Source organism: Nannobrachium achirus (assembly GCF_963921795.1).
Source record: "Nannobrachium achirus genome assembly, chromosome: 20".
NCBI classification, from domain to species: Eukaryota; Metazoa; Chordata; class Actinopteri; order Myctophiformes; family Myctophidae; genus Nannobrachium; species Nannobrachium achirus.
The window spans coordinates 19,836,006-19,849,589 of NC_137827.1; the positions used below are offsets into that span (position 1 = coordinate 19,836,006).

Here is a 13,584-nt window from a genome sequence, read left to right on the forward strand (position 1 = left end):
ACTAGTCAAGTAATTGATGTAATTAACATAAACAGTAACATATTCCCATTTTCTAGTTTTTCTCACGTACCCCCTGCAGTACCCCCGCGTACCCCTAGGGGTACACGTACCCCCATTTGGTATATAGAAACACTGGTATATAGGATGAATAGGAAAAAGAAGAAGAATGAATGAACAGATCGAATAGAGTGGGAGAGAGACAGACGAGGGGGCTGGACAACAGATCAACCCACCTGATACGCAGAGGCTCCAGTCTCCACAGGGACCTGGCCTTGGCACCGGCTTTACCCGTCTCATAGTTCACTATCCTGGGGACACCAGAGGAGGATGAGTGGGTGGTCGTGATTCACTAGATCTTTTCTCTCTCTCTCTCTTTTTCTGCCTGCCTCACAACCCGCCGATATCGTCAAGGTCATTCTTTCTGACTTAGAAGGATAACTGCACTTTGTATTTGTATTCCCCCTTGTCACTGGGGTATTAGCTTGGAGGAGAACATGTGCATGCGCACTGTGCGCACACACAAACACACCCACCCCCACCCACCCACCCACCCACACACACACACACACACACACACACACACACACACACACACACACACACACACACACACACACACACACACACACACACACACACACACACACACACACACACACACACACACACACACACACACACACACACACACACACGTTTGCATTACTATATTTGCGAGGACAAGCGTTTTAGGACGGCTATTTTTATGAGTGCAGATATACAAGCTCACTTGTGAGCTTGTAGATCTGCTATTTTTGAAAAGTCGTGAAAATGTTTACAAAGCTTTGAATAAATATTGACGGTTCAAGTGGTTAAATATCTGAAAACACAAATTGACACGAATCCAAAATACACTGATGATTGTGCTGTCAAACGATGAACTGTCAATTGATCTATCGAGCGCTGATCATTTCCGGTTTGCCGTTGTCATCTGCCGTCACCGTACTAAGCTTAAATATAGCCTATTGAATCACCAGTGCAACACTGCTCACAAGTATAGTAATACATACCCACACACACGCACGCATGCACACACACACGCACAGCTACACTCACACAGTGAAGCGTGGCCCGTGTTTCAGCGCATCTATCAAAAGGGAGACGCGTGGCCAGATAACCACAGCTCTACACTGTCTATCGGCGATATGATGACTGGGTGCAGAGATAAAAGGGATCGCTCATGGCTCACGCTGACAGTCTGGAGGGCGTTACTTTCCCCCGCTGGGGAAAAAACAAACCTCCGAAATTTCAAGGACGCGACGGGGCGAGAGCGAAGCTAAAGCCAACAAGTCAGCGAGCGTCTAATCCCCCCCACCACCACCAGCGCTCCCCTCCCCTCCCCTCCCCTCCCCTCCCCTCTTCCACGTTCTAAAAATAGACTGACTGTTTATCCGTCAAAGGTGCGTGCACTCTGTGAGGAAGACAGGTTTTTCCCGCGTGCGTGTGTGTGTTTGTGTGTGTGTACTTTTGTATTGCTGTACTTGTGAGGCGTCCACCAATAGTCAGGGAATGTTATCAGAATAACTGTCAAAGCTGGGAATAAATTCCTTACCAAACGATTTCTTCACCAATGTGTTCGTAAAGGTGTCTAGTAACATATCTATCAAAGATTGAAATTCAACATCCCTAGCAAAATGTTTGACAGCTAGGGTAATTCTGGGTCTCATTCACTTACTATACACTATACTATAAGGGGAAAAAAGACTCCCAAAAAAATATGCTTTAAGTAGCAAGTGAGGAGTCTAACTGGGTGTTTTTAATTATTCTGAATCCATTGCAAGCATGTGTTTTCATTCCTTGTGCCACAAATGGACCCCATACAACTGTGAAAGGTGATGACTCATCACTAAACCATCGTCTTTTGGGGCTGTTTTTAGCCCAATGCAGAATCAGGATTGTTCTCCGCGGAATCAAGACTTTTTCTCTGCTGATTCCTGGGGGGACTACTTAGGCCTAAATGGGTTAAAACGATTATGTCAAGTTGCAGGCTGGTATGTCATGAATCAGACGATTCACAAAAAAGCAGCTCCACAAGCTCACAACGTGTCGCGCTCTGCGACTCACTGTTTGTATATCAGCTATTTTGGGTTTCAGGGTTTGGGTAAAAAAAAAAAATGAGAACAAATATTGGTAAAAAAATAGCTGCCGTAAAATCCTGTGCTAAAATGCTGACGTCCTCACAAGTCCATAGTAATACAAACGTGCGCATGTGCGTGCGTGCGCGTGCGCCCCGTCCCGCGCCCGCTGATTTGCCCCACTTAACACCCTATTCAGCCGTATCTGTGTTAGTGCTGAGAAGCTGTGGATAAAAATAGCACGGAGGGGGCCATTTTGGCTCCCCCCCCCCCCCCCCCCCCCCCACTCCCCCCCTGGAGAGCCCAGTGTCACGCTGGCTGGAAAACTTCTTCCTGCAGGCCTCGTGGGGAGGGGGGGAGGAGGGGGGGGGGGGAGCCAGGCTGGGTAACTCACAGGTTAACCATGATTCACATGCTTTACACTAGTGATCATGGGACCATTTGAAAATGTCACGTCGCGATTATTGCGACCGGGGAAATTTGCGATTTTATCGCGATAATCAGAATACCCGCAACATCCAGCATCCTGGGGCAGAACTTGTGTTGTGAGCTCAGTAGATCGTCAATTTTTTTGGCAAAGCGATTTGGTAGAGAGTGAAACAAAAAAGATAGTAAGTATGATATTTCCAGGGTTGTTTTACCAATTACAGAGGTTTATGCAGCTCGGCAAATAAGAGTTGAATTGATCCCGGTGCATGACGGAGGATAAATTCATGAAAATGTAAATCCCTGTGATACGATTACTGCGAGTGTTTTTTATCACGATAAACGATTATCGTCCCATACTGTCACTGAGAGAGCAGGGCCACAACGTCGCCATCACTATGACACACAGTGTTGCCAGTGTGCCAGGCCTAACTAACAATTCTACTACTACTACCAGGGACGTGCTGGCCATTGGGAAAAGCGGGACAACTCCCGAACGGCCGGTTCATTCCCGGCCGGTCCAGGCCGGCCATTAGGAAAAAAAATTAAATAAAATGTCGGCCTTCGTTCCATTTTGGGGGCTGGGCGGCCAACAAAGTAAATTGTCACTGTCGGGCAGAAACCTCGTATCTCCAAGTTTCAAATGTATAAATTATTTCGCAAATCAAAGCCCTGCTTCATCATACAAGGCCGTTGCACAAAAGTAGTGAAAACAGCAGATCTACAAGCACACAACGCCTCGCGGTGCGAGGCGTTGTGTGCTTGTAGATCGGCTGTTTTCACTAGTTTAAATCATTTTTAAAATGATAAATACAAAACAAACGGTTTTGGACATACAAGGTTTCCACCCGACAACGACAAAATATAACTCATGTACAGTAATTCTGGCTTGTCACTTGTCATGATCTGAAATGGCAAATATTTGAGTAGCAGCAGCGCTATCGAGAGAGATCTCTCTCTATAGCGCGCAATGAGGGCCTCTCCAACTCTTTTTCCCGGGCTGAATCAGGGGCCCTGCACGTCACTGACTACTACCCATACTATAATGGATGTTGAATGCATGTAACTGTGGACTGACAGTCATTTGCTATTGGAAAATTGTTCCATTTCAACAGTATTTTGTTGTTGCTGTTTTTCAGCATGGTGTTGGGGTATACTGTAAGTGATTTGGAGCATTGTTTTAGTGAGACAAGAAGAGACAGCTGAGCATGGAAAATACTACAACTTCCCCATAGGACTGAGAGAGTTGACCTAAAGTGGTGATTTTGCTACTTTTATGAATGTGTTTAGGGAGTTCCTGTGTTAACACAGCACCACGATCATTTTAATCCCTTTATCCAAATTTTATAGGTTGGCTATCCATAAATAGCAGTAATGTAAGCTCACATCGCATCGCCTCAATTCGTGCCACGCTGAAAACTTATACTATGTACATCTGCTATTTTATATTTTTTGAAAAATCGTAAATGTCCATTAATCACTGCACATCATCATCATCATCATCATCATCATCATCATCATCATCATCATCATCATCATCATCACCTCTGTTCTTCTTCACTCTGCTCAGATCCTGGGATGGTCAGCACCTCGTCGTGACCGTGGAACAGACGCATCACGTGACCCCCCAGCAGGTAGCCTGTTGGGTGAGGTGGGAAGGGCAAAATGTTTTTTTTTTATTCGTGAAAAACAAAGTTACATAGTGCCGCTTTAAGCTCCATTTAATAGTGAAAATAGCAGCTTCTACGAGCTCACAAGCGACGCCTTGTGAGCCCGTAGGAGCTGCTATTTTTATAATAATATATAATGGATATTCATGTAGGGTCTCCTGCTCCTCACTAGACCTGTCACAATTATTACATACCGTAAATTCTCTTATAGAAACCCGGGCTTTTATTTGTCTCAAGAGTAGCGGGCACCAGGCTTTTATTGGAAGGAGGCGTGTATAAGAGAGAAGGCCTATATTACTATTTTTCAAAAAGATCAGAATGAATAAATCAATATTTTGTGTCAGTTTGAACCCAGCACAATGTACTGGGTTCATTTATTGAAACCAAGTACTGTATTAAATTAAGTTACAGGTGGACACTGGTCATTTTAACTTAACATTTAAGTTCAGCTGCAAATAACAGCAGCTGCAAATAACAGCTGACATTAACAACACATGGACAGTGCAAATTATACAGATGTGACTTAATAAGAACACATTCCAATGTCAAAGCAAAACTTCAATGCAGACAGACAGACAGACAGACAGAAGGAGGAGGAGGAGGACAAAAATAGACAGAGAAACGTCTTATTTCAATCACTCACTTTTGAGTAAATATCCTTCACACTGGTTTGTGTTTGTCACGCATTGTATCAGGGTCCCTGGACCAGTGTAATGTCTACTCTGAACATGGTGGCTACATCATAGCTAAACTAGCATCTGTTATGTGTTGTTGTTGTCATGCTAATGCACCAGGAAGTAGTTTGGAGTCAGGAGCTAAGGTCACGCTGCTCACACAGTACCATAGTAAACATCGCCCTCTAGAGGCTTATATTGGAACGACGGCTTGTAAGTGTTTTTGGCACCACGGAAATTAAAGAAGGTCCGTTTTTTATTGAATACAGGACATTATTAGAGAATTTACGGTAATCGTCTAATCGCAATTATTTGACATAAACGCAATTATTTTGTCATAATCGTTTCCATGTCGAAAAATGTTCATATATTTTCAAACATTTAAAACAATAGTGGAAATAGCAGATCTGCAATCTCACATTGTAAGCTTGTAGATTGGCTATTTCCACTATCAATGTTCTTTTTAAGTATAAAGTTGTCAAATATGTCAGTAATTTCTTTGTATATTTATATTATGTGTCATATCTGCCATGTACAACTTCAAAGACAGCCAAACAGAAATGTAATTGTCAACGACAAAAACACAATTAAATCGTTAAAGGTGATACACCATGCATTTAAAAAGTATTTATGTTTATGTTTATGTCCCAAAAACGTTTTTCAAAAGGTTTGAGGCTAAATTACCACTCCTGAATAGAGAGCCTCTCATTTTTGAATGGCTCTCAGAGTATTTTCAGCTGCAGTACCACCTTTGGCCTGAACTGCGCCCCCCCCCCCCCCCCAAATCTTTTGAAAAATAATCTTCAAAAACGGCCGTCGATGACGTCATCGTCGGCAGCAAATCTGGACAGCCTGTTTTGAGAACCCGTGGGATGCTTTTAACCTCCACCTTCCCAAAACCAGAGAAAGACACAACGGTCTGAAATGGGACTTTGTGAGGATAGAAGGTGCTAGTGGGACCCCAAAAAAGGTTTTAAAATAGGAGAAGTGAAATTTCATGGTGTATCACCTTTGACTGCAATTATTTGAGTGACAATTGATGGTCATGTAAAATGTCCTAATGTGACAGCCCTGCTCCTCACCCTGCTCCACGTTGCTGCCTGAGCAGGTGGGATGGACGTTCCACAGGGTCTGCATGAAGGAGGCGTCCACCTGGATGTTGCCGTTGGAGATGGACAGATGCTGGAAAAAAAACACATCAAACGAAGCATAGCGTTAGTTAGTTTATGCAGGACACGCGAGTCTCGCCCGCCTCAGCTTGGAATCAGCTGTCAGTCAGATCCGTTCCTCATTCACAGATCTGCTGATCATTACATCACACTAGAGCATTCATGAATAGTGATTTTTAGTATTCGAATTATTTTTCGACCTCAAAGTATTCGAATAGTCGAATATTCTACAGGACTGGCCAAACTGTCAAATATTAATTAAGCAAGAGGCGAACATTGTGAAAATAGCCGATCTACATGCTCACAACGCCTCGCGTTGTGAGGCGTTGTGAGCATGTAGATCTGCTATTTTCACAATATTTATTTGCGGAACCGGGTCACATTAAATGTAATACCTACAATTCCAAGTGCTTGTCAGGGTGGGGGTCCCCAGTTCAAATATGTTTATTTTAGGGGTCACAGCCTAAAAAGGTTTGAGCCCTGGTATAGAGCATTAACAAATTCATCCACCAGGGCCATTGACAACTCATTCTTATGACTTCCTATCTAGCCAAGCTTTATAAACTATATATATTTTTAAGGGAGAAAAAGAAAAAAGAAAAAGAAAAAAAAGAATATTCGACTTCGGTGAACAACGTCGAATAGTGACTTTGATATTCGAATATTCTAATATTTGGGGAATGCCCTACATCACACTGCCATAATCCAATCAGAAGCCTAGTAAGGGAGGCTCCTTTAAATGCGGCTTGCATTCACTATAGCTCTTCTTGTCTTTGATCCGAAGCCTCGGATCCACTGCTGCTTAGCTGCCTCCTCCACCCCAGCCTCCACCTTTTGATCAGAGTCTGGCATGGACTCAAATACTTGTGATTTTATGTCTGCTGATTCAAGTCAACGTATTACTATTGTATCTATGGGGAGTTTTGCTTAAAGGAGCTATAGTCAACTTTTTCTTGAAAAACGGATGCTAAAATAAAAATAATGTTTCGAAAATATTTTATAAAAAAAATAAGCTTCATATATGTGTTTCAATTAAAAAATGACCACAAAAAGCGGAAAAATAATGATAAAATAATCATTTTGGTCCTTTGTTTACATTTGCAGGGCCCGTAAATGTAAACAAAGGGCCAAAATGATTATTTTATCATTATTTTTCCGCTTTTTGTGGTCATTTTTTAATTGAAACACATATATGAAGCTTATTTTTTTTATAAAATATTTTCGAAACATTATTTTTATTTTAGCATCCGTTTTTCAAGAAAAAGTTGACTATAGCTCCTTTAAAGTTCCCTGGTTTTGCTTAGCAGGCATGGCATGCGCGTACAAAGTTCAGGGAACATCTCCGAACGTGGAGCCCTTTAAATGCCAAGTTTAACTGTATTCCATGTGTTGCAGTAAATGGTTGAATCTAGTACTTTGCCTGCAGAGCACTTGTTTGTGGCCTATGGCCAAAGCTGGGCTATAGGCTAGAAGTAAAAGTACATTTGGCATCAACATGGTTGACCCAAAAGGGCACCAACAACATCAGCATTGGACCCGAAAGGTAAGGTGCCAAGTGGCAAAACATGAGGGGGGATGGGGATTGGGGGGGGGGGGGGGGGGGGGGGTTACTTAGAAGAGAAACTGTCCCGCGCGACACTACACTGCAGGAATCTCAGTTGGTGCATTCAGAGTCTTTAACCTGAAGCCGATTGTGTTGCACTGGGCCGGCTGACATCGGTGTTCTGCTTCAATGTCACAAACTGTCTAGGGTGATTTCTTTCAGGGACTCGATCTGGATGCTTCCCCAAGTTTAATGATGTGGTAGAGCTCAGATAACTGACTGACAACTACCCCGAGGTGTCCCGCCGGGAACCGCAGTGATCTTGGATTGACAGTATTTTAGTTTTTAGCCTGGCATGATACTGCGTAACTGAGGGCTTTTTTTTCTTCTTTTTTGTACTGAAAGATTCATCTGGTTTCCAGGCTACGGAGTATGTGCAATTGTGCATGTCTGTCCAGGGACATGCAGATAATTTAGTTTAGTTTAGTTTAGTTTATTTGATCACTCACATTTTTACAAGTCATACATCCACTTAGTCATTGGATGTATGACTTGTAAAAATGTGAGTGATCAAATAAACTAAACTAAACTAAACTAAATTATCTGCATGTCCCTGGACAGACATGAATGTTAGAGAGGCAGGGGCTGAAACTTCTAAAAAAGGGACTTTTGGTGGAAATAAGTGAAAATAACAGACCTCCAAGCTCACAACGTGTTGCGCTGCGACGCGTTGTGAGCTTGGAGGTCGCCTATTTTCCATGCTTGATACTACACTGAACTAAGCATACACGTAATCAATCATTCTTTCAGCATAAGACGCTGTATTCAAGTTCAGGAGAGTTTGGACAAGGCAATGAATGGCATGGAAAGAGTGCATGTGAACTGCATTCATGGTCTGGAGAGGGCACTTTTTACTGACGGATAAAAGGGCAGGGGCTCAAGCACCCTTTGATGTCTATGTGTGCACGTGCCCGTGTCCGTCTGAGAGAGACATACAGTATCTAGCTAATATCTATGGCAGTGATACCTCGTCCCTACCCCCTCGTCCACAGTCCCACAGTCCCACTCCCAGCCTTGGGCTCCCCGTGTCTCCACGTATCATCGTGGTACAGGTGACAGCAGGGAACAGGCTTCAAGACAAACAGTGAGACGATAGTGGTCACCGCGGACCTCCACGGGGTCTGTGACCCAAAACGGGGGCCGCTGTCACACACTAAATGTGTCGCCGGGGAACACATGTCCCAGCGCTGGAATGTGCAGCCGACGGGCCAACGTAGCGAGAATGGAAACTTAGAAAACTGCAACGTTGACACCGTAGCAGAGCTACGGTGCAACGCTAAGGCAGAGGTTAGATGTCCCCTAAACGAAAGGTCACAGGTTTCATCTATATAACGCAGCCACAGTGTGCCCTCGAGCAAGACGCAGGAAAAGAAATGATGGAAAGGTGCCTGCGTTGCTGAATTGCATTGCTGTTGAATCACGAGCATAGGCTAGATTGCAAAACAAAAAGGCATTGCAAAAAAGTGGTGGAAGCTAGATAAGTTGGCAGTGGTGTAAAGTAACTAAGTACATTTACATTTAGTACTGTACTGTATTTGAAAATAGCCGATCTACAAGCTCACAACACGTCGCATCGCAATGCGTTGTGAGCTTGTAGATCTGCTATTTTCAAACATTTTGTACTTTTTACTTTTGGTACTTTAAGTACATTTTGATGCCAATACTTTCATACTTTTACTCAAGTACATTTTGAATTCTGGACATTTACTTGTAACGGAGTACATCTACAGTACAGTATTGATACTTTTACTTAAGTAAAAAAAAATTAGTACTTTTCCCACCTCTGATAAGTTGCTGAAAGCTTTCTGCGTCTATCGATGCAATTATGATAGTATATAGACTGTCATAAGTACTGGGGAGTTTAGGAATAATGGGAGTGGTAATGAAAACAAATGGAAAGGCTTCGGCAGAGATGTAGTAAAAGTGGCAGGAGGATATCGACTTGGCAGCTGCCTCAAGGGGGGAAAAAAGAAAAGAAAAAAAAAGAATAGATTTGTTGGAAACCTCCACTCTGGGGATTCTGCCAATGAAGACCGATTTCTGCTAAGTGTAATTGACTGAATTCTCACAGTCATCTAGAAGAGGGAATGTTGTTGATTTTCTTTTTACTCCAGGCTGTTTCAGCCACTTAAAGGGCCTACACCATGCTTTTAAAACTATATTTTTTGTATAAATATATGCTCAAAATTGAGTCTTAGACAGGTTTTAACCCTCAACAAACACTCTGACCATTCTTTTTGTTTGTTCTAGCTCTACTATAATGAGGCTCTCCAGCTGCAATACCAAAACGGCCTCTGTTTGCTCAGGGGCGCATCTAGTGGGGTTTTTCCAGGAAAAAAAGAAGTTTTTTGAAAAAAAAAAAAGATTTTTGAAAAAAAAAGATTTTTGAAAAAAAAGTGTTTTGAAAAAAAAGTTTTTTGAAAAAAAAAGTTTTTGAAAAAAACTTTTTGAAAGAAAAACTTTTTTGAAAAAAAAACTTGAAAAAAAAACTTTTTTGAAAAAAAAACTTTTTTGAAAAAAAAACTTTTTTGAAAAAAAAACTTTTGAAAAAAAAACTTTTTTGAAAAAAAAAGTTTTTTGAAAAAAAAAACTTTTTGACAGTTTTTGAAAAAAAAAAATATTTTTTTTTTGAAAAAAAATTTTTTTTTGAAAAAAAAAGTTTTGAAAAAAAAATTTTTGAAAAAAAAAAATTTTGAAAAAAAAAAATTTTGAATTTTTTTTTTTTTTTTTTACTCTGAAAAAAAAAACGGGAAACGCGTGTGACGTCACATGCGTCAACTCTCAGAACAGCACTGTTCTGAGAACCTGTGGAAAGCTTTTCATCTCTGTCTTCCCAAAACCAGAGAAATACACAATGTACAGAAATAGGACTTTGTGAGGATAGAAGGTGCCAGTGGGACCCCAAAAAAAGGTTTTAAAATAGAAAAAGTGAAAATTCATGGTGTAGGTCCTTTAAGCTCTATGTTATACTCCGTCATACTCTAGAACAGCGTCACTTGAAATTGCGTTGCTTGACATTGTTTTTGCTAAAAAGGATCCCTGGCTATTGAGCATATTAATACATTATAATTGCTCCATGTAACTAAAAGTAATGAAATGGAAAAACACCTTACATGTTTTATTTACAGAGGGGGGTGGAGGCATTGTTTGCAATTCCCATCAAATTCAGTGTGAACGCGCGCACAGCACACACACACACACACACACACACGCACGCGCACACGCACACGCACACGCACACGCACACGCACGCACACGCACACGCACACACAAATGAAATTCAAAGACGTAAATGGAAGACAAGTGGAGTTACTCACGAGGTATCGTTCCGAGGAAACACTGACGAGGATGAGGTCATCACCGATGCGCACCTTCTCTCCTTCTGACCTCTGTTTGGAGGCCGGGTGGATGGTCCACCAGCAGGCCTCACCTACAGTCACACACACATACACACACACACACACACACACACACACACACACACACACACACACACACGCACACACACGCACACACACACACACACACACGCTCCGCTAATTACTGGAGAGCATAGCATTTCGTCGTTGTCGGGTGGAAACCTTCTATGTCCAAAACCGTGCGGTTTGTATTTATCATTTTAAAAATGGTTTAAAGTAGTGAAAATAGCTGATCTACAAGCACACAACGCCTTGCATCGTGAGGTGTTGTGTGCTTGTAGATCTGCTATTTTTCTATAGCAGATTACAAAATAGCTTGTAGATTTGCTATCTGCTATTTTTCTAGTTTTGTGCAACAGCCTTGAATGATGAAGCAGGGCTTTGCTTTACTAAAAACGTGCAAATTTGAAACTTGGAGATACAAGGTTTCTACGACAGTGACAATTTACTCTGAAATGACAATACATACCCCTCGTCACGCTATTTTTTGAGACAAATGCTAATAAACACTTGGAAAAACCATAGCAACAAGCAGAAGTCATACTGAAGCGGATATGAAATGAATAATAATGCAAATGAGAGCTGCAGCTCATCAGGGGAAGGGGACCCTAATAAACAACAACCGTGTGATTTGGAGATATGTGGTTAGACGTCCCCGCTGACGGAAATGCCTCTATCTACACTACAGTGTCCAAGTGGTCTGCAGGGAATATTAACATACGGTATCACAGAGAACTCTCCCATCATCAGATAATATGTGAAGAGTGTTATCATCAGAAAATATTGTAGAGGGGCACGGTGGCGCAGTGGTTAGCGCTTCGCCTCACAGCTAGAAGGTCCTGGGTTTGATTCCCGCCAGGGGAAGCTGTGGGTGATGGGGGCGTGTTTCTTCCTCCGCGTCATCAGTGCCCACACCCTAGGTGGGGTCGGCGATAGGGCCTTTCTGTGTGGAGTTTGCATGTTCTCCCCGTGTCTCCTAGGGTTGATACCCTCATAAAAACATGCAGTAATCCTGGTCTCAATAATGCCTCCCCCTGGCCAGCCAGGGCGCTTGATGGAGGGGAAAGGAACTGGTTGGAATAACGTGTTCCTTCCATGCGCTACGTCCATCCCGGGGAAATCCCCCCTGTCAGGTGAAAAGAAACAACTTGGACTACTCATGCATTGAAGGAAGCATGAGGTCAGTCCGTTGTCCCCCCAGGCACGGCAGAGGGAGAGCAGAGCCCAGGATTACATAGGCAATTGGCACTGGGTGAAAATGGGTTGCAAAATCATGGGGGAAAAAAAAATATATATATATATATATATATATATATATATATTGTAGAGAACCAGTGGACTCGTATTCTGAAGAAAACCTGGAGACTGATATTGAGTAATTGGGTCTTATGATCAAAATGACAACATTATGTACCCCTCCATACCCATACCTTTACACCATGTTTGTTTCTCATAATTGTGTTAAGAAGTGTTTTGTGATAGTACACTTTAGGATAGTACACACTCTTTTATATTGATATGTATGCTTTGTTTCTGTTTTGGCGTACGTTGTTGTTTTTAACCAAGTTCTGTGAAGCACTTGGTAACTTTGTTGGGAAAAGTGCTATACAAATAAAATTCATTATCATTGGACACGGCCAGGTCTTGCCACGGATACCTTTGTCCATGTACTGTACAGACACATTGATGACTGGGAGAGAGAGGTACAGAATGTAACGGATGGATTAAGGGAGCAAGCACGCATTTCATGATGAGCCGTGAACATCTCGGACCAATCAACTAGGGCTGTCACAATTATTACATAATCGCCTAATCGCAATTATTTGACATAATCGCGATTGTTTTTCATAATCGTCATAATCGTCTCCAAGTTGAAAAATGTAAAAAGAAATAGTGGAAATAGCCGATCTACAAGCTCACAACGCGTCGCGACGCGTTGTGAGCCAAACAGAAATGTGATTGTCAACAACAAAGACACAATTAAATCATTAATCGCAATTATTTGAGTGACAATTAATCGTCATGTGAAATGTCATAATCGTGACAGCCCTACAATCAACCACAGATAACAAAATAGAGAGAGAGAGAGAGAGAGAGAGAGAGAGAGAGAGAGAGAGAGAGAGAGACAGAGAGAGAGAGAGAGAGAGAGAGAAGAGAGAGAGAGAGAGAGAGAGAGAGAGAGAGAGAGAGAGAGAGAGAGAGAGAGAGACAGAGAGAGAGAGAGAGAGAGAGAAAGAGAGAGAGAGAGAGAGAGAGAGAGAGAGAGAGACAGATGAAAGTGTACCTGTTGAATCCTCCTGCAGGCCCACATCAAACGATAGCTTATCCGTCTGTGACCTCGACGTCTTCAAACAGGTCAGATACTGTGGCACACGCACACATCAAACACACACATCAAACACACACACACACACACACACACACACACACACACACACACATCAAACATTGGCCTTTCAATCTACAGTACCAGTGTTAGGGGGAGTTGCACCATTAGCCTTTGCCCGAT

At 42.3% G+C, this 13,584-nt stretch overlaps 1 protein-coding gene across 1 annotated transcript in view; it reads right to left on the bottom strand.

Annotated features, from left to right (window-relative positions):
• Nucleotides 1–13,584, bottom strand: part of LOC308305985 (ryanodine receptor 3) — a gene marked incomplete at its 5' end in the record, with an annotated part of 342,849 nt that overhangs the window by 254,804 nt on the left and 74,461 nt on the right. Inside the window, 5 exons of the mRNA XM_080750884.1 lie at nt 234–308; nt 4,086–4,179; nt 5,967–6,066; nt 10,974–11,086; nt 13,360–13,438. Of these exons, the coding sequence (XP_080607010.1) occupies nt 234–308; nt 4,086–4,179; nt 5,967–6,066; nt 10,974–11,086; nt 13,360–13,438 (461 nt within the window). The remainder of the gene's footprint in view (nt 1–233; nt 309–4,085; nt 4,180–5,966; nt 6,067–10,973; nt 11,087–13,359; nt 13,439–13,584) is intronic.